The 24,739-nt window shown below is 34.0% G+C and overlaps 1 protein-coding gene across 8 annotated transcripts in view; it reads left to right on the forward strand.

Annotated features, from left to right (window-relative positions):
* Positions 1-24,739, forward strand: part of Pan3 (poly(A) specific ribonuclease subunit PAN3) — a 140,165-nt gene that overhangs the window by 91,750 nt on the left and 23,676 nt on the right. For all 8 annotated transcript variants that reach the window (XM_021236323.2, XM_004854800.4, XM_013075847.3 and 5 more), the window contains 3 exons: positions 11,915-12,162; positions 14,703-14,807; positions 15,491-15,548. In XM_021236323.2, the coding sequence (XP_021091982.1) occupies positions 11,915-12,162; positions 14,703-14,807; positions 15,491-15,548 (411 nt within the window). The remainder of the gene's footprint in view (positions 1-11,914; positions 12,163-14,702; positions 14,808-15,490; positions 15,549-24,739) is intronic.

The raw sequence follows: 24,739 nt of genomic DNA on the forward strand, positions 1-24,739 counted from the left end.
CTGAAGATTACTTGAGAAATCCATTTATTTTAGGTAAAATTATTAAGTTTTCAAACAACATTACTATATTTCCTAGCTGGATTAAGTAATTGTATTGTGGCAAAAAGTTCAGTTGCACATCATGAATCATCATTTATTTTTGTGTTCCCCTCCAACCATTTCTACCACTTTAATAAATTTCATTTGATTGACAGTGTTTTCTGTACCATTTAGGTTATCGGTCTTTAAAAAAACAGCTTTATCTATTAAAAATATGAATCACAGTGTTATTTTTTAAAAGTCCTCCTCTTTCTCTTTTTTTAATTTATTTTTTCTCTTTTGATGTAATGGTAGGAATAGAACCTGGAGCCTTAACACATAGTAGGTAGGAACTCTACCATTGAGCTACTTCCACAGCTAGTGTTAGCTTTTAAAAAACAACATATATGCATATGTTTTATGTGTATATACATTTATTTTAATTATATTTCTAGGTACTTTTAGGATTATTTCTTTAGGATACTTTGCAGAACTAGAATTTCTGTGACAATAGCTGAAAGTATTTTTTAAGCTGTTGAAATTAAGAGTATCTTTTTATAATGCACACACCAAATCATAGCTGTTATCTTCAGGGTTGCTTTAAAAGTACAAGAATTATTAACAAAGAGTAGAGGGTTTTTTTCATATACTCTGAATGTTTAAATAAGTGAACTTTTGAATAACCTTTATATTTTAGTATGTCAAAATTTAAAATGTGACCTTTCCTGACTATTGTCTTTTCTGTTCACTGTTAATAGCTGAAATTTTATTTTACAGTATAACATATTTCATTTGTGTCTGTGTTTAGGTAGCTCAGATATTAGAGATATTATTGATGAAACACACAATTTCAGATCCTTCCTATATGAATTACATTTTATTTATCTTGCTACATTTCTCAGCCATGGAATATACATCACTAATATATGTAACTCTTTTCTAAATTGGATAAATGTAGTGGAATCAAGCTGGGCATGATGGCACATGCCTGAAATCCCAGCAGTCGGGAGGCTGAGGTAGGAGAATCACCATAAGTTCAACCCCAGCCTGGACTACACAGTCAGGCCCTATCTCAAAAAAAAAGTAATGGAATCAACATAAATTCATTGCCATAATTTAAGGACTTGTTACTTTACTTTTTTCCCCTCCTTCTTTAAGCCATGCTGTCAGAAAAGAAAAATATTTGCCCTTCTTTGTCGCTATAGCAATATTTACTTCAGTGCAGAATTATGAAAAATAGTGACTGTACTGGAGACAGTTCAAAGTATCTGCAGAAATGAGCTAATTGACCAAAGCCTGCTATCCTTAAACATGTGTGTTTGTGGGGCCAGGAATGTAGCTCAGTGGCGCAGCTCAGCAGTGCAGTGCCTGCCTGGCAAGCATGAGGCCCTGGGTTCGATTCCCAGTACCAAAAAAGAAAAGTAGAAAAAAAAAGTGCTTGTAAAGTTGGCTCTTGCTAGTATCTGAGAGTCCACAGTATTCCTTAATTGATTCAGTTAGGTGATTTACTTGGCCTAAATTATTTATGCAAACAGTGTGCTTTATGTTGCACACTTACTTTCCTTCTAGAAGTTTGAAATTGTGGTGTGTGCTAGGTAGGTGGTGCCTATGTAACCAGTCTAAAATAAAAACCTTGAACATAGTTGCTAATGTGATTCTCCAAGCAGATAAATGGTGCAGGTTACTAGATGGCAAAGTATCCTCTATGGGACTCTTCGTGAAGGGGAGAGTGCATTAGGAAGCTCTGTATGATTCCTATAGATTCTCTATGAATTCCTATATCTGTGTCATTTTCTCTTGAGATCTGGCTGTATGTGCTTACTCTATTGCTGCAGTAAATCTTAGCCATGAGCACAACCATGTGCTGAGTATTGTGAATTCCAGTGAATTTCTGAATGTGGGGTGGTCCTGGGAACCTCCAGTGAAGGCTCTTTGTTACTAAATTTACTGAGGAACATTAAGGATTAGGTTGTAAACACCATTACTTATATAGTAATCATCAGTGCCGGGAAAGCTCAGTGGATTTGTGACATTATTCTGTTAACTTTTTAATATTTTACTTCAGTCTTTCCAATAGATACTTCAGGCTGCCCTTGATTGGCTGTAACAATTATAAATATCTCTATGGCATTCTGACTTTTAATTGTCCTTAACTCAATTCCTTCTGCTAAGAGCTGGTGATAGAGATGAACTAAGAAACTTAGCTTGTCTCTGAAGCACTCAAATAGCAAGTGGGGGAAAGAGTGCTCAGAACTCAACTTGGGAGTTGACTTTTTGTATCTATACCTTGATTTATCATCACAAAAGTCAAGTTAGAGAATGTATTAATGTCTAACATGTTAAAAACCTGTTAGAATATAGGGATATAAACATAGTGTGTGTGTTTGGAGCTTTAACTGTGTATGGTGTATGATTTTCTCTTGGATATAGCCCTAAGTATTGGTTCTGGTGTTAAAAAGATAATGCTTCCTGTTTGTACCTAATTCGAGTTCATCTGTCAAAAATAAGATATAGTTACAATTTTTAATCTAAACCGTTCTCTTCAGTGTAGTCAGGCATGATAATGTATTATAGAGGATTTTTTTTTTTGGTACTAGGTATTGGACTCAGGACAGTGCCACTGAGCTATATGCCCAGGCCTATTGAGGATTTAGTTTGGTTGTTGAGGTTTTGCTAAAATTTTAGTGTAACCTGGATTTATCCAGGCTGTAGTAATCTGCAAGCAGTAATATTTGAATAATCAGACTTATCTCTGTCAGGAGAATATCCTTTACTCCTGATTCTTACAAATTGCTCTTTCTTTTATAGTGATGATTGACATCTGAGCTGCTTAATACATCATCATTTACTTTTCTCCTCTCCCCAACTTTTTGTTATACTCAGTACTTCTGGTGAATGGTATTTGTTATTCCTGATAATTTTATGGTCATGACTATTGCTATATTTAGGCATTTTGGTTGTTGTTACCAGAAAAATGGAGAACTTCACCTCTACACCCATTTCTTTTCAACAGAATTGTTTTAGTGCTGGTATCGTGCCATTGACATGTGTAGATGGGAATACTAAGATTTAAGGTGTATTTCTTCCCTATAAATAGTTGAATTACATGTGGTATTTGCAACAAAAGGTCAAGAATAAAATCATGAGAATCATTTCCAAGTGTGGGTATCAAGAGAGTTTTTTTTTTTTTGTACCAGGGATTGAACTTGGGACCTTGTGCTTGCAAGGCAGGCGGCAGAATCACTGAGCTAACTCCCCAGCCTATCAAGAAAGTCTTTATTGAGTAAAAAGATATTTCAGAAGGATGAACTAGAATTTTACTATGATATAGTTTAGAGGATTTGGTGTTGGCAAGGAGGGCTGTTGATGATATTCTGGGGTAGGAAGCAGCTTTGGAAACATGAATCCATGAAGTTGTATTGAACTTTCAGAGAATTTGAAGGGAATCCTCATCTTTACACTATTGTCTCCTGTCTGAACCTGGGTCCGTGTCTTTTTTTTCAAATTGTCTTTAGTAAATTAACTTAAATTTTCCATGAAATTTTATAATTTTCTTTGTTCAGGTCTTACTCATATTTTGTTAGATTTATTCTTAGATGTCATGTAGTATTTACCAGTATTATAATTGATGTCTTTGGTTTTTTTTTTTTTTGGTGTTTTTAAAAGAACAGAATTTTTCTAATCATTTTGTAGTATGTAGGCAATGTGGTTAACTTTTGTGATTTTGAACCTTGATACTTTATTTCTAATATTTTGTGGATTATTGTATTTGTAAAATTATATTTTCTGCAAATGATAGTTTTAGTTTTCCCTTGCAGTATTTTTTTCTGTTGTCTTGTGTGGGGTACTGCTTCTTACTATGAAGTTACATAGATGTAGTCTACTTAACATTTTTTTGTCTTGTTCTTGATTTTAAAAGGAATATTTTTAATGCTTTTCAATTCTGGAAAATCTTCACTCTACAATCTTAGATGTGTTTTTTTCTGAAAGGGCACTCTTTGCTTCTGATAGAAGAAAATATTACTTTATTCCTTGAAATGGCTTTAAAAATAACCTTTCATGAGGCATTAATTCGGTGACTTCTAGTGAGCCACAGGTGAACAAGACAAAAATTTTTACTTTTATGGAGTTTTTAATTTTATGACTTTGTTTATTTGAATTGTTTAATATTATCCTAACAATGAAAAGTGTTAGCTAATAGTTATCACTAAATTGCCTTTTAAAAGGTGTCAGAAGTGCATTGGCAGTATCTCTGTCAAACACCCTTTTTAATAATGGTCTAATTAAACTTTATGCTAACATAAGAGACCAATGATAAATTAGTTTTAACTTGCATCTCTACCAGTACATGTGCAATTGACTACTTGTATAATTTGCCCATTTTCTATTGGCTGCTTTCTATCCCCCCCACCACCACCACAAAGGATTGAACTCAGGACCTTGCACTTGTGAGGCAGATGCAGTACCACTGAGTGCTTTCTATTTTCTTAATGATTTTAAGACCTGTATATTATGCAGACTAGCCTTTTATTAAATGTTTCGAACATCTTTTTTTATTATCCTGTAGAAATTTTAAAATTTAAATATGTATTTAAATTTTCAGTCCAAATAGTCATCTGAAATTTATGTGAGTGCAATAAATGCAAAGGAGATTCATTTTTATTGATTTTTCTAAATAACCATGTTCATGTCTTTCTTCATTCCATATTTAGTGATGCCTAGCGAGTTGTCGCATGTGACTATTGAGTAGTTTGTCTTTTCCTCTGAAGTTTGATATACCATCTCTGTCATACTTTTATGTGAATATGAGGTCAGTTTTGGTGCCCTGCTCTATTGCATTGATCTGTTCATACCAGCCTCTATCAAACATCTTTATTTCTGTAGTTTTGATCACTTTCTAGACATCTGATTACTGTTATTATTCCACTTTTTATTTTTTTCTAATTTTTTTTGTTTTTTCTTTGATTCATAATTTTCCTGGCTATTCAGTGATTACTTTTCCACACAGATATAATTAATGTGGCTAATTTTTATTAATTGAACTAGCATTCTGATTTTAGATTAGTTCAGGTTAGACCCCATTCTTCCTTCAATATTTGAATAATTATTTTTTGTTGAGATATAATTCATACATCACAAAATTCATTCTTTAAAACTGTACAGTACAGTTCAGTAGATTATAGTGTATTCAAAAAAATCAAGGAAGTATCACCACTAATTCCACATTTTCTTTACCGGGAAGGGAAACTTTTTACTGGTTAGCAGTCATTCCCCGTAGTCTTCTTTCCCTAGTCATGGAAAACCACTAATCTACTTTCTGACATCATAGATTTGTCTATTCTGGACATTTCATATAAATAGAGTCACATAATATGTTACTTTTTTGTGTTTGACTTCTTTCATTTAATGTTATCCAGGTTCATCCATGTTGTAGAATGTGTCATTTCTTTCCTTTTTATGGATGAATAATATTCTACTGTATGGGTGTACCATTTTGTTTACCCATTTATCAATTGATAGACATGTGGATTGTTTCTACTTTTTGGCAGTTAGGCGTAATGCTGCTGTGAACATTCATGTATAACTTTTTGTGTGTACAGGTTTTCATGTCTGTTGGGTGAGATGTTTAACAATTTGAGGAACTGCTAAACAGTTTTCCAAGGAGACTGCACCATCTATCAATTCTGCCAGCAATATTTGAGAGTTCCTGTATCCCCCTTCCCTCACCTAATGCTTATTATCATCCATGTTTTTGTTTATAGCCATCTTAGTGGGTATGGAATTAGGTATGTCATTGTGGTTTTGGTTTTCATATCCCTGGTACTAATGATATTGAGTTTCTTTTCATGTACTTATTGCCATTTATATCTTCAGAGAAATTTTGTTCAAATTCTTTGCTCAGTTTTTAAGGCAGTTTGTTTTATAAAGTTGTAAGAATTTTCTTCATATCGTGCATATTAGACCTTTATTGAATTTTCAGATTTAAAAATTTTTTTTTTTTTTTTTTTTTTTTTTTGGTCTCACTGTGTAGTTCAAGCTGCCTTGAGCTCACTGTGTATCCCAGGCTGGCCTTGAACTCATGGCCAATCCTCCTGCCTCCTTCCTTGGCCTCTGGAGTGCTGGGATTACAGGCATGCACCACCACCTGTGGCTAAATTTGCAGATATGTTATGCATTCTTGTGTTCCCTTTTTTCTTTCTTGATAGCTTCCTGTGAAGTACAGAAAGTTTAAATTTTTGTTGTATGTTAAACCATGGCTTAACTAGAGGTCCTGAAGGCTTATATCTATGTTTAAGGTTTTTATTTCTTACTTTTAGATTTTGATGACTTTTGAAGTAATTTTTGAATATTTATATGATGCAACGTAGATGTGGTATGTTGCATATCTTTTATGTCTCTTAACCACTCTTTCATATTTTCGAAGTTTGATTTCCTCAGCTCTTTTTCACTGTACCTCGGTTCATGAACTTAATTTGTTCCACGATTTTAGAAAAGATGGCCATATTTGCATTTGTGCAGGAAAGATGGCCAAGGTCATGTTTGCCACCTGATGTAGAGTTTGCAAACAAAAACAAAATTTTGCCAAATGCTTTTATTTGTGAACCAAATTGTTCACAAACAAAAACATCCATGAACTGAGATACCACTGTATCTATTTTGTTGAGGGGTTTTTCCTTTAATGTTAATGCTTATAATTTTTACTCTTAAAGAGCCTAGTTTGCTCTGTTTCAAAAAGTTGTTCTTTTGTGATGTTTGATACTTTTGTCATCTTTCATCATTTTAGCAGTAATAATATGTTATAACCTCTGTTACATTATTCTGTTATACAAGGTTCTTTGTAGGTAGGGTGCTAATTCTCTTTGTGGGTATGGTGCATGTTGCTTTTTTGGGTGTGGTGCTAGGGATTGAACCCAAGGCCTTGTGCATGCTATGCAAATGCTCTACCTCTGGAATATGTCCCCAGGCCTTTCTGTTTTCTTGAGACCGGGTCTCATTAAGTTACCCAAGCTGACCTTGAATTTGAGATCCTCCTGCCTCAACTTTCTGACTAGCTAAGATTACAGTCTTGTGCCAGCCAGTAGGCTTATTTTGGGGAGAGATTACCTATATGTTCTAGGTTTGTGAAAGTGTTTATCAGAACAGTTAGGTGTTTGCTTCATCTAGGTATCCAGGGGTTTTGCCAGAACAAGTCAAAATCTATATGTTAATTTCTCATTGGTATTCCTATAACATAGAGTCTCATGGGAATTTTCTCTTCCTTACCAGTGCGTGGGATAGGCGTGGGGTCAGCATTCCCATATCCTCAAACACCCCAGCCCTCCAACCCTCTTCCTTTTTTCTTCCATCTCTCTTTGGCAGGCAGGTATCCTTTTCTTGATACTATACACTTAATAGTTAGAAAATTTCTGGTCTATGTGCACTGTTGTACAGCCTTTCCAGAGAATCTTCACTTTACATAGAGGTTTCAATTCTATTTTCCACATTTTATGGACTCATTTCATTTGCCCATGTGATCATTAAAGCCTTAACTTTTTAGACAGTATATTTGACCTAGGTTGAGATTCTCCAAACCTCCACAGTATGTCTCTTGGCTTTAAATTTTGCTTTAGGTTTTTGTTGTTAGAGTAGTTGTTGTTTTTATCTCAGCTATATTTTTAGATTTTGAATATTGTGCTTTCTCTTAAAGTTCCATATATTCATAACATTGATAGGGAATGAGGAAGGAAGGGCATCTGTTCAGGCTCTCATTTTTCAGAAATAGTATTATCCTAACTAGTTGTTTGTATTTAGGAGAGTGTTGACTTGGCATATGTTAATTTTGTACTTATTTACTTTAATGAATTTTGTCTTTGCTTTGTTTGTTTCTCTTGGGATTCCAAAAATAGAATTATGTCTTCCAGAAACAACACTACTTTTGCCTCATAAATTAGCTTTGAAATTTCTTTTGTCTTATTTCTTCATTTTGTTGGTTACTCTTGTTAATTTCCCCAATGGCTACTTCTCTATTATTCCTCACTTTTATTCAAAGTAGGTACTTTTAAGAATTTTTCAGATGCCTGAAGGCAATTAACTTATTATCTGTGACTTCAGTCTTTTGCATATTCAACTAATTACACTGCAGTTATTACATGTAATGTCACCAAAATGTTGTTCTAACAGCAAATGACAAAAACTAATACAGTAATAAAATACAAAAGTAGAATTTCTTAACTCAGGAAATTTTAAATACATTTTCATTCTTATAGATTTTGTAAAGCTGACTTTCTGTATGTTACTGTATTTGATTCAGTGTTCTGTTGATTGTTAGTTCATGTCAGGTGTTGTAATATCTGCTGGTAGCCCTTCACCCCCAAAAAGCTAGAAATTATAAGAGAGTGTTAAGATGAAATTTGTAATGAGAAAAAGCTATTATATTTGATGTATATCGTTATTATTAGAAAATCTTCAGTTTTATTATATGAAATGGATTCTTTAAACACTTAGGGAAATACTCGTGTTGTTAAACATTGAGTAATATATGATGGAAGAAGTCATTTAAGAATTCTTACCTTTGAATCAGCTTCACTTGATTTGAGCAGAATCTGTTCATTTTAATTCAGCACCCTTACTTTTAACTATTTGTTTCTTTAGTATGATTCTACTTCTTTGTGCTATTTATAATTTAATGTTGTATGTAAACCCTTAATGGTTATGTTGTAATATTGTCATAATACTAAGCACAGAATATCTTTCTTCAAGCTGGCATGTGAATATTTTACTCTATTCTTTAACATTTTGTTAAATGTGTCAAGTGAGATAAAGCTGTGCCTTTTGTGGTTAAATTTGGTGTTTTAGTAATTTTGTGTTTAATTTCTTTTTTTTTGATACCAGGTATAGAACTCGGGTCCTTGTGCTTGCACAGCAGGCAGTGAAACCACTGAGCTAAATCCCTGGCCCTGTGTATAATTTCATTTCTAACTACCTATATAATTTATCCTCTTTATGGGTGGTGATGCTTACTATTGAACATGTTTTATGTTGAATATATTTAAATAATTGTAGTTAGCCTTGGCTCAGATATATGAACTCAAATTTTAGTACTATAACTTTCTATTGAAATAACCTCACAAAATTAAAAATTCCTAAGAAAAATCTTGATACAGTTTAAATTTACCTGGGTGTGAATTTCCTTCTTAATTGACCTTAGTTTGTGGTAAATATTTTTATATATTCAATCTTGAGAGATTCTTCTATCCATCCATCCATCCATCCATCCATGCATTCTACCACTGAGGTACATCCCCAGACCTTTTTTATTTTTTATTTTGAGAAGGGTCTTAGTAAGTGGCCCAGGCTGGCCTTGTACTTGAAATACTTCTGTCTCAGCCTCTCTAGTAATTGGGATTACAAGCATATACTGCCATGCTCGGCAAGATCCTATCTTTGTTTCTAGGTTACACGTATACCCACTGTGAATGAGACTCTGGTATTACGTCACACGGTCTGTACCTTTGCCTCCTTGTATACTTCAAGTAGTCACACTAAAGCTACTAAAAGTTTTATGGATACTCTTTCTATTCTTCTTGTAAGACTTAGGAACTGAGCAACTGTACACAATATTGACTGAGAACACAGACCTTGAAATCAAATAGACCTGAGTTTAAATCTTTATTTTATTGTTTGTGAATCACTATTTCTGCATACACTCATTCTTTTGATTTTTAAATTAGTTTCCTCCTCTGTGAAATGAATATGGTATACCTACCTCACCGTGGATGTGAGGATTAAGTAGACTGATGGATGTGGAGCACTTAGATCAGTGCCTGACCTAGGGAAAGTGCTCAAGAATTGTATCTGTACTGCTTGCTGTTATTTAATGTAAAGACAATGAATCACCAGTTTTATTTTGCAAAGGCTTAGAGACTAGCTTTAGGAGAAACCGTGTAAATACATTTTATATTACAGAAGTGGAGCGTGTTTGTACTAGTCTAATAGTCCTCACAATGTTGATTAACCTGCAGTTAAGTGTATACTATAAAGATAGATAAAAACAGAGCTGTAACTTGACTTCTTCATAATACAGTTTTGTTTTGAAAAGGCTTTAGGTATTTAATGTTTCACTTTACATAGAAGACATACCTGAAAACTCTTGGCCTATTTAAATGTCAATGCAGATTTTTTTTTTTTTTAATAGTAGTGGGGAGTACTAGATTGGGAGTTTTGGGTTTGAGTTTGGGCTTTGCTGTTGACTTTATAGATACATTCTTGGTCAAAAATAACATAACCTTCCTATATCTAAGTTCTAGTCTGTGCTATGATGCTTATAACCTAACCTACCTTATCTTCCTATTTACTTTAATTGCTCAGAAAATCAAAAGAAGTAATTATGGTGAGGCTTTTTAGAAAGTACAAAGGGCTATCCAGAGGAAAGATAAGTGTTATCTCTATTTCCAGCTTATTTTTATCCACCCACATGTTTTCTAAAAAATAATGTTGATGTCTTGTGAATTATTAAAATTGAAACTCAAATCCTTGTTAACCATAATTCTGTGACGAGAGGCATTTTGATGACTTTTTTCTTGGATTGTGAGATGGCATATTATTTCAATGGTGAAGGCCTGTAGGCATTCTCCAAATAGCCAGAAAGCAGTTCCTGGGAAGCTTGGTTTTTCAGGAATTATAATTATAGCTCTATATAGCTTTTTAAAATCTTTGCTCAGAACTGATCACTTCCAGATAATTTGCATTTCATCCACATTTATGCATGTAGTTTGCAGTATATTAATCTCTTTTTGAGTGTTTTTGTAAGTCATTTTATGTCTTTTATACATGATGTAGTCTTGTTTTCTCAGCTAGCTTGGGATCTCTCAAAGGGTAATTGTCCTTTCCGTTTTTCCACTATAGGTGCATAACAGAGGGTGTTCTATTTGTAATGGTTTCTTTTTCTTTTTCTTTGGTACCGGGGATCAAACTCGGGACCTTGCGCTTGCGAGGCAGGCAGTGGAACCACTGAGCTAAATCCTTGGCCCCATAATGGGTTCTTATTGATTGTGGTTGAGTAAACATTCATTCACTGGAACTTAGTGGTATCTGTAGTCCTTTTTTAAAGTATGCATCTGCAGCAGTTTTCAGTAAACATTAATACAGTACATGGTTATTTAAAGACAAAAAGGCATCAAAACAATACACAGTTTGAATTTTAAAAAATAGGATGTTTAAGCTGCCATCTGTTTGAACTTAGTCTTAATTTATCTTTCTTGCTTTTTCAAACAATTTTGTTAATTGTATTTGACTGAAAGAAATTCAGTAGATATTTAGTAGATAATTTGAGTTTTTAATACCATAACAATTTGAGGGAATCTGACATTCGTATTAATAGTCACACTTTGAAATGTTTCTTAATTAAAAAAAGGAAAGATTTATATATTTCATAGAGTCACAGTTATAGTATTTTTCCACTTATTAAATTTATTGAATTTTTGGTGTTTTTTTACTGTTGTAGTTCTAATGTAAACTTTGATGTCAAGGGCACTATTTTATTAGTGTATGTTTGTGATACATAATAATATTCATTTGGGGGAACTTGAATATATATATATATATATATACACATACATATATATATATCTTTATCATTTTTTATCTCCTTTCCCCCCATGGAGGAGATTATTCTTGCAGTAAATTTGCTAATTTCTTTGGAAATGACTACATTTGAAAAAAAACCTTCTTTGCATTTGCTTTAATCACAACTTCCCCATAAACAAAACAAGATAAAGTTATGTCATTTATGGACTTAAAATTTGCTAAATGTTGTGTTTCTTCCAAATGAATGTTTGCATTTTATTTTCCAGAGGTTTTTTTTCCCCTTTAAAACCAATTATTACTCCACTAAGAAATTTCTTTACATTTTCCTCAGGAATGTCATTGTCTGCGGGATCTTCCCCTCTTCATTCCCCCAAGATTACTCCCCATACTTCTCCTGCTCCCAGAAGAAGAAGCCACACTCCAAACCCAGCAAGTTACGTGCTGCCTTCTAGTGCCTCTACACCTGTTAATAATCCTGTTTCTCAGACTCCATCTTCTGGTCAGGTGATTCAGAAGGAAACTGTTGGTGGGACGACTTACTTCTATACAGACACAACTCCAGCACCTTTGACTGGAATGGTATGCTTAAATTAAAGAGGGAATTACAGTGCTCTTAGGAAAGTTCCTTCCTATTAATGAGGAGGCTTACCTCCCTCTTGGATCTTTATATTGTGATGTGAAAAAAATACTTAATTTCTATCTTAATCTCATCTTCTCATCTCTTTAAGTTAATCTGGTTCTGCCTTACTAATAAAGTACTTGAGACAAATTTGGTTTTAATTAGAAATTAGATTATACTCATATTCTCATGTAGTATTTTGTGGCATGTTTTGCCTGTGGGTTAGCTAGTAGTTAAGCTAGCTAGAGCTGACTTGTTTGTTATGATACAGGCTTACCTCTATTAAAAAATGGGAGAAAGTAGATGTATTTCGTCAGTAATTGTTAAAAGTAACCTGATTACCCCCTTATGTCTCTTAGACAGAAGCTTTCTCTCAATAAAGTTTTCCTACTCTTAAAAAAAAAAAAGTAAACTGATTATAAACTTTTGCCTCCGATGAAGAAATAAGTTAACTGCGAGATGTCTGGATAGAAGAATGACACATATGTGATAAGGGCTTGCAAGATGGGGCAGTGCTAAAGAAGGAGACAGTTCAGCCCAAAGGGAGCCATGATTGTGGACAAGGAAAGAGCTATCAAAGGACAGTGATAGATAGAAGAATCATGAAACAAATAGGAAGAGGAAGACCTAGGAAAAAACATGGATACAAAAACCAAGAGAGGAAGAACATACCCAGAAGAAAAGATTCTTCTCAGGATAAATTAGTGAATCAAGAGAGAAGGAAAAAGAACAGGAACCAGATTAGGAGAAGAGAGAGAGTAGTGAGATGAGAAGGAGGAAAAGGAAGCAATGTCATGTTGTAGAAATCATACCCTTTTAGTTTTATTATTTTGCCCACATTTAAAACATTTTATACTCTAGAGAAATTAGATGAACTCATGAGTAAGAACTCCAACTTCTACTAAAATAATAGAAGCTGATTTATACCATAGATGTTTGACAATTATAGATGATGGATTAATATGAAGAATACATTTGGAGGCCAGCATTGTAGCTCAGTGGGAACTTGCTTGCCTAGCTCGTGTGAGGCCCTGGGTTCCATTCCTAGTATTAACTCCCTTCCCCCCCAGAAATCTGACAAAAATATATTTGAATTTCAGAAGGGGGTTTTTATTTCCAAATGAAAGAGTTTGAGTGGAAAGAGGACAGATTACTTTTTTCTTTTAAGAACCTAGTTTCTAGTATGATTTTGACACTGTTGAATCTTTGTACATAAGACTGTCTCCACAGTTTTAAAATGAGGATAGCAATACCCAACCACTTCTTGAGAAATAAATGGGAAAACATATATAGAAGTAGTTATAACTGTTGTAAAATAGTTTAAAAGAACTAATAGTTTTGTGGGGTTTTTGGGGAAAGGGATCAGAAATCTTTCAAAAGTTATCACAGAATGAAATTGAAGGTCAACTAAATAAGACAGAATTGGTTCTTTAAAGATTCTATGCATATATTACCCTTCTCTTGGCTTCTTTTATATTTATTTTTATTATATTTCATTTTATATTTGTAGAATGAAGAAACTTAATCTTTAACAGGTTTCATAAAACTTTTTCTGCTATTTTATAGAAATTAAGTATGGCATACTTTATAATGGTTTTCCTCTTCACTCTTTATGCTCATGGCAAGCCTGAGATAGTTAAGCCAAACTGTGCTTTCTGATGCAAGGAAAGAAAGTAAGAAAAGGATGTGTTATTTTCCCTGAGGATACAAGTTAAAGGCAATCTTACAGGTATTGCAAAATCACTTTTCAGGTGAGATCCTGAGCAGAATAATCATGTGAGGGCAACAGAAAACAACTGAATTTCTTTTTAAGAGAGAGAAAAGTTCAATTGCAAAAGTGAAAGGAAAAAAAGAAGAAAATAGGGTAATGGAATGAGTCCAGTTGGAAAGAAGAAAGACAAGAAGCTGGAAAGAGATTTAGTAACTTTATTGTGGTTTGTTTAGAAGGTGAAGTTATGAGTGCATCCCTCTGTTCACCTAAACTGCTCACCTACCATAAGTTGGTCCTCTTCCCTGGTGCTGTTTGAAATGTTGGACAGGTGTATAGATAGCATTTAGATTAGATGGACCACAAAAAGCCTATAGTAATTCTTTGGGCAGCCAGGGCAATGTTAGTTCATTGTCTTACTGTACCCAAAGACCTGTAATTTCTGCCCTCTTCCTTTCTTTCAGTTGCTTTCAAAAAAGTACTTGTGAACTCTGTATATAACATTTCTTCCATAGAGTTACTTTTGCCTTCTTGGAGCTTAAAATTTACTACATCTTAGGAAATATTTTGTTTTAAGATTTTTAAAAATTGATGAGTGAAATATAGAATTATTTTAAAAATGCATTTATTTTAGAAAGTATTCTAATAACAGCATTTTCTGACATGGTTAATTTTTAATAATTAAATGTTTAATGTTTTAATAAAGATTTAAAATGTACCAAAACATATTAGGCTTTTCCTATTGACTGAGAAAAATTGATGATTGTATTTCTCCACTTCCTACCTTTTTAGGTATTTCCAAACTATCATATTTATCCTCCAACTGCACCTCATGTTGCTTATATGCAACCAAAAGCAAATGCACCTTCCTTCTTCATGGCTGACGAACTCCGACAGGTAAGCGCATCATACTGTTTAGACACATATCCTGTACTAAAGCAGATAGAATTTAAAGATTATACTTTATTTATATTTAAGAAAATGTACATTAAGAAACTATTAAATAGTTATCTATTAGAATATAGAAAATAGAAGAACTGTTTAAATGGAATACCTTTCTATACTCCAAAATCTTTTTTTCCAAAGGGCTCTTTGAAGCATATATAAATAATTTCTAACCTTCAGAAAGCTTTTTGATAAGAGGTATAGATTGAGAGTACATGGTGTGGCACAAAAATGAGCTTTATTTTAAGAGAGCAGAATTTTTTTAAAAGTAGGTTTTATATAATAATTTAGTTTTTGTTTTTGAGACAAAGCTTCATTATGTAGCCCAGGCTGGCCTCAAACTTGTGGCAGTCCTCCTGCCTCAGCCTCCAGAGTGCTGAGTTTATAAGTGTGTGCTCCCACACCTGGCTTTGTTTGTAAATCATTTAATTTTGTTTATTTTTGGTAAGCAACTAGATACTATTTGATATGTACAGTTTCATTTAGCACTGAGTCTCAAATATTTTTGTTTCAAAGAAGTAAGTTCTGTGAGTATGATAATTGGGAGTGTATTATTGACCAGCTAATCATATATTAGGCAATCTGGATTTCAGAAGCAGTATTTAGATTTCAGTGTACTTGTTTCCTTTTCTTAGGAGCTGATCAACAGACATTTAATAACAATGGCTCAAATTGATCAATCAGATATGCCAGGTAAAATGTACTTTTTCGTCCTTTTTGGTATGATTACAGTTCTTATGTAGTACTTCATGTTTTTATGTATTATTATAAAGCAGTCCAAGATATTACTGATTGCCTATTCATTTCCATTAATTCTACAATATTCTGGTTAATTTTAAAAAAGGTAAAATTCACGATTATTCACTGTGAACTTGAATATGATTTTCTCCTGAAACTTAATAAAGATATGTATTCTTAAGCAGAGGTAATTATTATGTCTGAGACTGCTGTGTTTCAGTGTGCTCATTAACTCATTTATGCTGAAGATTGAAGCTTTTTGAATTTTTGCATGAAATTCATATGTGTTACCTAGAAAAATTCAAGAAACAAGAATTTGAAGAGAAAACATTTCATTGTGTTCTGTTATGGGTGTTTCTAAAATAGAACATTAGGCATTGAAGGGTTAAATGCATACATTTCTTTATTACTCACACAAACAACCTGTGACATATGATCATCTCAGTTTCACATATAGGAAAACTGAGCTGACAGTTCAAGTAACTTGCTGGTAGGACCAATGCCTAGCGAATGGCAGGCGGAATGAGGACTTAGACCTAGGTTTTTCTGATTTTACCATAATGTTTCTCAGAGAGTATTAAAATCTCTTTCTGTAACTTACTCTGTATAAGTTTAATTCAGCAAAATGTTACAAATAATGCAATAGAAATACATTTGCCTCAGAAGTAGTCTTGAAACATCTGGTTGTAATCAGGATTCAGAATAGTTCAATGTGTTTCAACTTGATTGCTAAAGAATTAAAAGGAGTATGCCTGGCTGTTACTGTATGTCTTAAGACTGATCTGCCTAGTTTAAATGAATGGGAAATATATCTGTCATAACCCTTGAAGTATTTGACTGAAGGTTTTCTTCATTATGTAACATTGTATTTGCCTAGTCAGGGCAAAAGTTAAAAAAGAAAAAGAAATTGAAAGCATAAAGATTGGAAAGGAGAAAATAAACCTGGTATTTATAAATCCTACCATGATAGATTAGACATTATTTGAAATAATAGAGCTTAGAAAAAAGCTACATGTAAGAATGTGTCAGTTGCATTCCTATAGACCACTACCCCTAATAACTTCAAAATTTAATTAAAAGGAGAATGAATGGTTTTATAATAGCCATACCTAGGGATAGATACAATGAAAGATGTTTAAGATATGAACAAAGGAAGTTTATTAAAAGGTATTCAATAAGATAAACTGTAGTTGGGTTTAGGAACATAAGATTAAAGTAGCTATTTTCCTAATTCACTGTAATTTCAGTTAAGTCATAGCATAGCTTTTCATGGAATATGATAAAAATTTTCAGAGTGTAAAGGGCCAAGACTACTCAAAGCACTTTTTAGATTGCTTTTTGTATTAAATGAAGACTCCATGCTTGTACTGAGAGAGAAGGCTTGATTGCAGTCTGTAGTAACTAAAACAATACGGTAGTGACACTGGGTTAGAGCAGTTGATTAATGTGAAGTAGACTGGGAAGAAGAGCCCAGGCACATTCTGTGATAAAGGTGGCACATCATTGGGGGAAAAATGCATTGGAAACTGGTTTTCTATATAGAGAAGATAAAATAAGATCATTATCTTAAGCCACATTAAAGTGTTAACTCTAATTGTTTAAGAATTTCCATATATAAAATGAAACTTTAAAACTTACTCCAAAATATACATGAATAGATTTAACATTTTAATAGGGAAAGCTTTCCTATACAGCACACAAAGATTGTTTTCTCCAAAGAGAAATACAAGGAAGATATTATTTTAAAATCTGACCATTTAAGGCATTAGGGTATAGATCCACAGGTTCTCAGATGTATTGTTGGTGGTAATATAAAGTGGTGAACCTGACTACTTTGGAAAACTCCTTAAGATGACTATGTACCCTTTTACGCAGCAGTTCTGATCCTAAGATGAGGCAAAACCCTTGAGCATTTCAGCTAGAAGATGGAGAAGATATTCATAAAACACTACTGACAGCAGCAGGAACCTGAAACAATCCTAATGCCCATTTGAAGGACAGTGCATGAATTAATAGATAGTGGAATGTTTTATAACAGTATAGATGAGGAAAATATATGGCCTGGCAACAATACAGAAGAATCTTAGTAATATAATAAGTAAAAATGTGAGTTGCAAGAGGCTACATAGAATAGATGTAATCTTCTACGCTGGTTTTCTTCTTGGCTTTTATCTCTAGAGTATCTTCCTTACAGTAATTGTTTTAATGACTGATAGTGATTTAGGTACCCATTCATTCATGAATAATTATGTGCATTTGTTAAATTGACTAGAAAACAGTAAAATTCTTTAAAATTCAACATCTCTTCCTTATAAAAATTGAGCAAATTAGATATAAAGAGAAAATACCTCAGCATAATAAAGGCTGTATAAAAAAAGCTAAACAGCTGGCATAATACCGAATGGGGAAAAGTTGAAAGCTTTTTCTCTTAAGCTCTGAAATAAGACAAGATTGAGTAATGGTGAAAAAGTAAACAGAATGACAGTGACACTTTTTTCAGCATTGTACTGCAAATCCTAGCCAGAGCAATCAGGTAGAGAAAGATATAAAGGACATTCAAATTTTTAAAAAGGAAGTCAATTGTTACTATTTGCAGATTGCTTACCCTTATGTAATGAATCCCCAGAGACTTCAAAATACTATTAGAACTAGTAAACAAATTGAACATACAAAAATTAAGTAACTTTTAAAATAACACCAGTACTGAATTATTTGAACTAGAAATCAGGAAAGCAATCCCACTTCTAATAGCTACCCACCCCAACATAAAATCCTAGGAATAAATTTAACCAAAGAAGTAAAATATTTCTATAATAAAAATTTTTTTTATTTTTTGGTACTGGGGATCAAACTCGGGTCCTTGCCGCTTGCACAGCAGGCAGCAAAACCACTGAACTAAATCCCCGGCCCCTCTATAATAAAAACTTTAACATTGATGAAAGAAATTGAGGAGGACATAGTGTGCAAAGATGCCTGTGTTCAGAAAGTCAATATATATTGTTAAAATGTCTACTCTACTCAAATTGACCTATAGATTCAGTGCAGTCCTTATAAGATGTCAAGGGAAGTCTGTGGAACCTCCATTGGTCAGGACAGAGTATTCATGTCTAGACAAAAATTACTTTGTACTACTGTCAGTTATCTATGGTTTACAGAATTGCAAAGTATGTTCCACACAATCGGACACCTGAGAAGTATCCTTTAAATAGTGCAATTATCCACTGAAGCACAAATTTTTTTGTTACCATCTGCAGAATTCTATATGACTTGCTGGAAAATGGTCACATGAAAGAGTGTAGGGTTTTTAGTTGATATATGTCCTTCATAGATATAATCTCTGTCATACTAGTGAGATGAGTACCACTGTTGTATAATAAATTTTATATCCTAGTATGGCATTTGTTTTCCTGTTATCTAATCCCAACACACCTGTTTCACTTTTGTCTGTACTCTGCCCTGTCTGTAGTGTACTTTATCTTCCCAGTACATAAGAGCCTGCCATTCCTAAGCATAGTGTTCACGTGCAGGCCTTGCTTGTTGTTGTCCTGTTTACCCCCTCACCATTCCTCACCCTTTCTACTTGTTTTAGCTCATTGAGAATAGTCTTATCATCATCTTTTACAGTAGTTAAAAATGTCATTTCTTTCATGAGATTTTTCCTAATATCTTTAGCTTCCTTCTCTATTTCCATAGTATAGTGCATTCCAAAATATAATCCCTTACTAGCATCCTCATTTTCATTATAATTTAGGAACCTGTTAGAATTATAAATTCTTTGACTTCACTTGAGGCCTACTAACGGAATACTTCAGAATGGAAACGAGCAAACTTTTAACAAGGCTCTAAGAGATATTGAGGGATGCTAAAGTTTAAGAATCAGTGCCAGGGTGAATTGTATTTTTTAATAGCTACTTGTCTTGTATTATGCTTTATATAAATCTGTGTGCTTTCATTTACTATATGCTTATTGAGAGTAAGTACTCCTTTTTCATTAATAGGAGTTCACCAGTATGTAGTAGGTGCTCAGTAGATCTTTTAAATTTCACATTAATTACTCCTTGAGTTAAAATAGTGTTTCATATGAAATAGCCAGGAAACAAAATTAATCCATCATTTGATTTCTTTGTGGAAATTACATGGATCAATCAAATGAAAAATTTTAAATGGACAAAAGTAAAAGTTAATTGTTCTATGTGCATGTATTTCTTTTATACTGCCTTTATTTTAGTAGAATATGCTACTTGACCAAAGTTTGAAAGTGACATTGAATCAGTCTGTTGTTACAAACTATGGCCAAAATGCTATCTAGGGATTAAGAAGAGTACAAGACTGCAGAATTAAGAGTCCTGGGTTTGCATCTCAACTCCCTCTCTTACCTATGTAATTCTTATTTTTCTTATTTATGAAATGTGGAATCCTGTCTCATAGGATTGTTTTGAGAACTAAGAGAAAATAAGCACAGAGTATTTTACAAAGGTGGAGAGATCATTATGAACCTATATTCTGGAATTAGTTTTTTTCTTGGTACCTAGGATCTAACTCAGGACCTCGCCCTTGCCAAGCAGGTGCTGTGCCACTGGGCTAAATCCCTGGCCCTGGAATTAGTTTTCTTTTTTTTTTTTTTTGGCAACGGCAACTATTTTATTACTTCTTCCCATCATATTATTTATTTGTTGATCATATCACTTTCCAGCAGTTATGTTCATGTTCCTAGTATACTAGGTGATGATGATCTGATAACAGTGGTGTTTATGCAGTTTTATTCATAACAGTCTGAAAAGAATCCAAATGTCTATCAACAGGTGAACAGAGAAATAAATTGTAATATATTCATACCATGTGAAGTTCCATAGCAATTAAAAAAACACTATTGACAAATGCAATATCATGGATTAATCCCACAGATTTTTCACAGATTCATTCACAGCAAGTGGAGGAAGCCAGATACAGGAATATGACTCTGTTTCTATAAAATTCAGTAGCAGGCAAACTAAGGAATATTTATGAAAGCAGAACAGTGGTTGACTCAGGGCAAGTGGATGCGTGAGGGAGCTTTACAATTTGCTGAAAATCTTTTATATCTTGATCTGAGATATAGCTGTAGGGATGGACACATTGTAAAATACTGAGCTGTATACGTACATTTTTTTTAAACTGTATATCCTTTTATTGGTACATTTTAGGTATGCAATATAATGACATTCATCATTGGAAATTTGCACCTTTACATACTCTCTTGGTTCTTATTTTTCCCCCTTCCCCTGCCCTCCCTTCAACCCCTCCATCCCTCCCTACTTACATAGACTTTGTTTCCTTTTTTTCATTTTCTCATATTAATTCCATTCCCATCTTTCCTTTCCCCTACCCCTCCCACTTCCCCTTCCCTTTTGCCCTTTTTCTTCCTATTTCACATTATCTATTACACCTTTTAGTCCTTATTTACTTTCAGTTTCTCACACTGGAGAAACTATTCAGTATTTACACATGTGTGTCCTATTTATTTCACTTAAGAGTATCGCCTCAGTATGCATCCATTTAGGAATAAATGTCTCTGATTTCTTGTTATTTATGGCCGAGTAATACTCCATTTTATAACAACAACAACAAAAAACAAAACACATTTTCTTTATCCAGTCTCCAGTTGATGGACATTTGGGGTATTTCCAAGTTTTAGCTATATTACAAACTGTGCTGCTATGAACATGGGTGCACATATATCACTGTGGTATGATTCTTTTAATTCTTTGGGGAAGATACCCAGCAGAGGAATAGCTGGGTCAAATAGGACTTCCAGTCCTAGTTCTTTGAGGTATCTCCATACTGATTTCCACAGTGGTTGCACCAGTCTACATTCCCACCAGCAGTGGAGCAGGGTTCCTCTTTCCCCACAGCCCCACCAGCATTTGTTATTGGTTGATTTCTTGATAGCAGCCATTCTTTCTAGGGTGAGGAGGAATCTCAGCATTGTTTTCATTTGCATCTCTCAAATGACAGTGATGTTGAACATTTTTTCATATGTTTATTTGCCATTTCTACTTCTTTGTGTGAGAAATATCTGTATATTTCAGATGCCAATTTTTGGATTGGGTCTTTAAATTTGGGAGGTCTGATTTTTTAAAGTTCTTTATAGATTCGAGATAGTAGACCTTTGTCTGAGGGACCGCTGGTGAAAATTTTTTCCCACATTGTGGGTTGTCTCTTCACACTGCTGGTGGTTTCTCTTGCTGTGTGGAAGCATTTTAGTAAGAAGAGATCCCACTTGTTGATTGTTTGTGCTAGTTCACGGGCAACTGAGGTTTTGTTCATAAAATCTTTCCCTACACCAATGTCTTCAGGAGTTCTGCCTAACCTCTGTTCCAGCTGGTTCAGTGTTTCTGTTTTAATAATTAGATCTTTAATCCATTTCAATTTTAGTTTAGTGGATGGTGAGAGATATACGTCTAGCTGTAGTCTTTGGCAAGTTGAAACCCAACTTCTCCAGCACCATTTATTAAAGAGGCTGTCTTTCCTCTAGTGAGGGTGTTTGGCTCCTTTGTTGAAGATGAGATGGCTGAATGTGTCTGGAGTTGTCTCTGCATCTTCTAATCTGTTCCACTGGTCCTCAGGTCTGTTTCTTTGCCAGTACCATGCTGTTTTTATCACAGTAGCTTTGTAGTATAGTTTCAGGTTGGGGGTTGTGATACTCCCTGCCATGTCTCTGTTGCCTAGAATTGCTTTTGCTATTCTGGGTCTTATCTTGTTCCAAATGAATTTTTGGATTGTTTTCTCAAGGTCTGTGAAGTATTCTGCTGGGATTTCAATTGGGATTGTACTGAATCTATATAGCAGTTTTGGAAATATGGCCATTTTCACTATGTTGATCTTTCCTACGCAGGAGCAAGGAATGTCTTTCCTTTTTCTGATATCATCTTCAGTCTCTCTTTTCAGAGTGCTATAGTTCTCAGAGAAGAGGTCTTTGATTTCTTTTGTAAGGTTGATTCCTAGTTTTTTGGATGCTATTGTGAAAGGAACTGTTTGCCCTATTTCTCTCTCAGTGAGTCTGTCATTTGTGTAGAGGAAAGCTATTGATTTTTTGTGTGTTGACCTTGTATCCAGCTACTTTACTGAATTGTTATTAAGTCCAGAAGACTTTTGGTGGAGTTCTTGGGGTCTTCTATATAGAGTATTGTGTCATCTGCAAATAATGACAGTTTGACTTCTTCACTTCCTATCTTTATTCCTTTTATTTCTTTCTCTTGTCAAATTGCCATGGCTAATGTTTCCAGAACTATATTGAACAAGAGTGGTGATAGTGGACATCCTTGTCTTGTTCCTGATTTTAGTGTGAAGGATTTCAGTTTTTGACCATTTAGTATGATATTGGCTGTTGGTTTTTCATAGATGGCTTTTATCAGATTGAGGTAGAGACCATCTATTCCAATTTTTTGTAGGGTTTTTATTATAAATGCGTGTTGGATTTTGTCAAATGCTTTTTCTGCATCTATTGAGATGATCATATGCTTTTTGTCCTTGGCTCTATTGATAGAGTGTATTACGTTGATTGATTTGCGTATGTTGAACCATCCCCGCATCCCTGGGATGAATCCCACTTGGCCAGGGTGTATGATCTTCTTGATGATCTTTTGCATTCTATATGCCAGTATCTTATTAAGGATTTATACATCTATGTTCATTAGTGAGATTGGCCTATAGTTCCCTTTTTCGGTTGGGTCTTTCTCTGCTTTGGGGATCAAGGTGATGCTTGCTTCCGGGAATGAATTTGGGAGTATTGCTTCCCTTTCAATTTCATTGAAGAGTTTAAGCAGTAGTGGTAATAGTTCCTCTCTAAATGTCTTGTAGAATTCAGCGGTGAAGCCATCAGAACCTGGGCTTTTCTTAGTTGATAAGTTTTTAATTACATTTTAAATTTCATTGATATTGGGTTGTTTAGAAGTTTTAGGTCTTCTTTGTTCAACTTTGGTAATTCATACATATCTAGGAATCTGTCCATTTCTTCTGTATTTTCCATCTTATTGGCGTATAGGTTCTTGAAGTAGGCATTGATGATCCTCTGGATTTCTGCTGGGTTCATTGCAATTCCATCCTTTTCATTCCTAATTGCATGGATTTGGGCCTTTTCTTTCCTTATTCTGATAAGGTTCGCTAAGGGTTTGTCAATTTTGTTTATTCTTTCAAAGAACTACTCTTGGCTTCATTGATTTTTTTGTATCATTCTCTTAGTCTCCATGCCATTGATTTCTGCCTGATCTTTATAATTTCCTCCTTTTTATGGGCTTTTGGATTGTCCTGCTCTTCTTTTTCTAGAAACTTGAGGTTCAGCATCAGGTTGTTTAATTGGGCTTGCTCTATTTTCCTAATATGAGTATTTACTGCTATGAGTTTCCCTGGTAAGACTGCTTTCATAGTGGCCCATAGATTCCGATGTTGTATTGTCATTTAATTGAAGAAACTGTCTGATTCCTTCTTTAATTTCCTCTTTGACCCATTGGTTATTCAGAAGTGTGTTGTTCATTTTCCATGTGTTTATGAAATTTTTGTGGTTTCTTTTGCTGTTGATCTCCAATTTCAGCGCCCTGTGGTCTGATAGTATACAGGAGATAACTTCATGGAATTAGTTTTTTTAATAGGGTATTGCCTGCACAGAGAATACAAATCTTCCTTTTCAAAAATTACCATTGTTAAAATTTTGTTATATTCCTTTCTGGTTGGTTTTATATGCCTATAATATACACTGCATATTGATTTATCTTTATTTCACTTAAAATGTGATGAGCATTCTTACCTAATTCAAATAGTTAAACAAAATGAAGCTGTCCAATTGGAAGACAAAACTGGCTGTATTTGAAGCATTAAAAACTTCTTTTTAAATTGTAAAACTGATACATGTTTGCTTTACACTGTAGGGAGCAGTAAAGAAAGGAATACAAATTGCCTATATTCTCTATAGAGAAACCAACAATGGCATATATTTTTGTGTACAACTTTTTTGTGGTGCTGCGGATCAAACTCAGGGCCTTGGACACACAAGGTAGTGCTCTGCCACTGAACTACATCCATCTCTAGCCCAGCTCTAGTATAAAACCTGTCAATCCTCAAATGAAATATCAAATTTAGATTCAAGACATGTAACTTCTAGAGCCTAACAG

The sequence above is a fragment of the Heterocephalus glaber genome, unplaced genomic scaffold, assembly GCF_053883595.1.
Source record: "Heterocephalus glaber isolate CG9 unplaced genomic scaffold, H.glaber_assembly_v1.0 deba00001719, whole genome shotgun sequence".
Taxonomy (NCBI): domain Eukaryota; kingdom Metazoa; phylum Chordata; class Mammalia; order Rodentia; family Bathyergidae; genus Heterocephalus; species Heterocephalus glaber.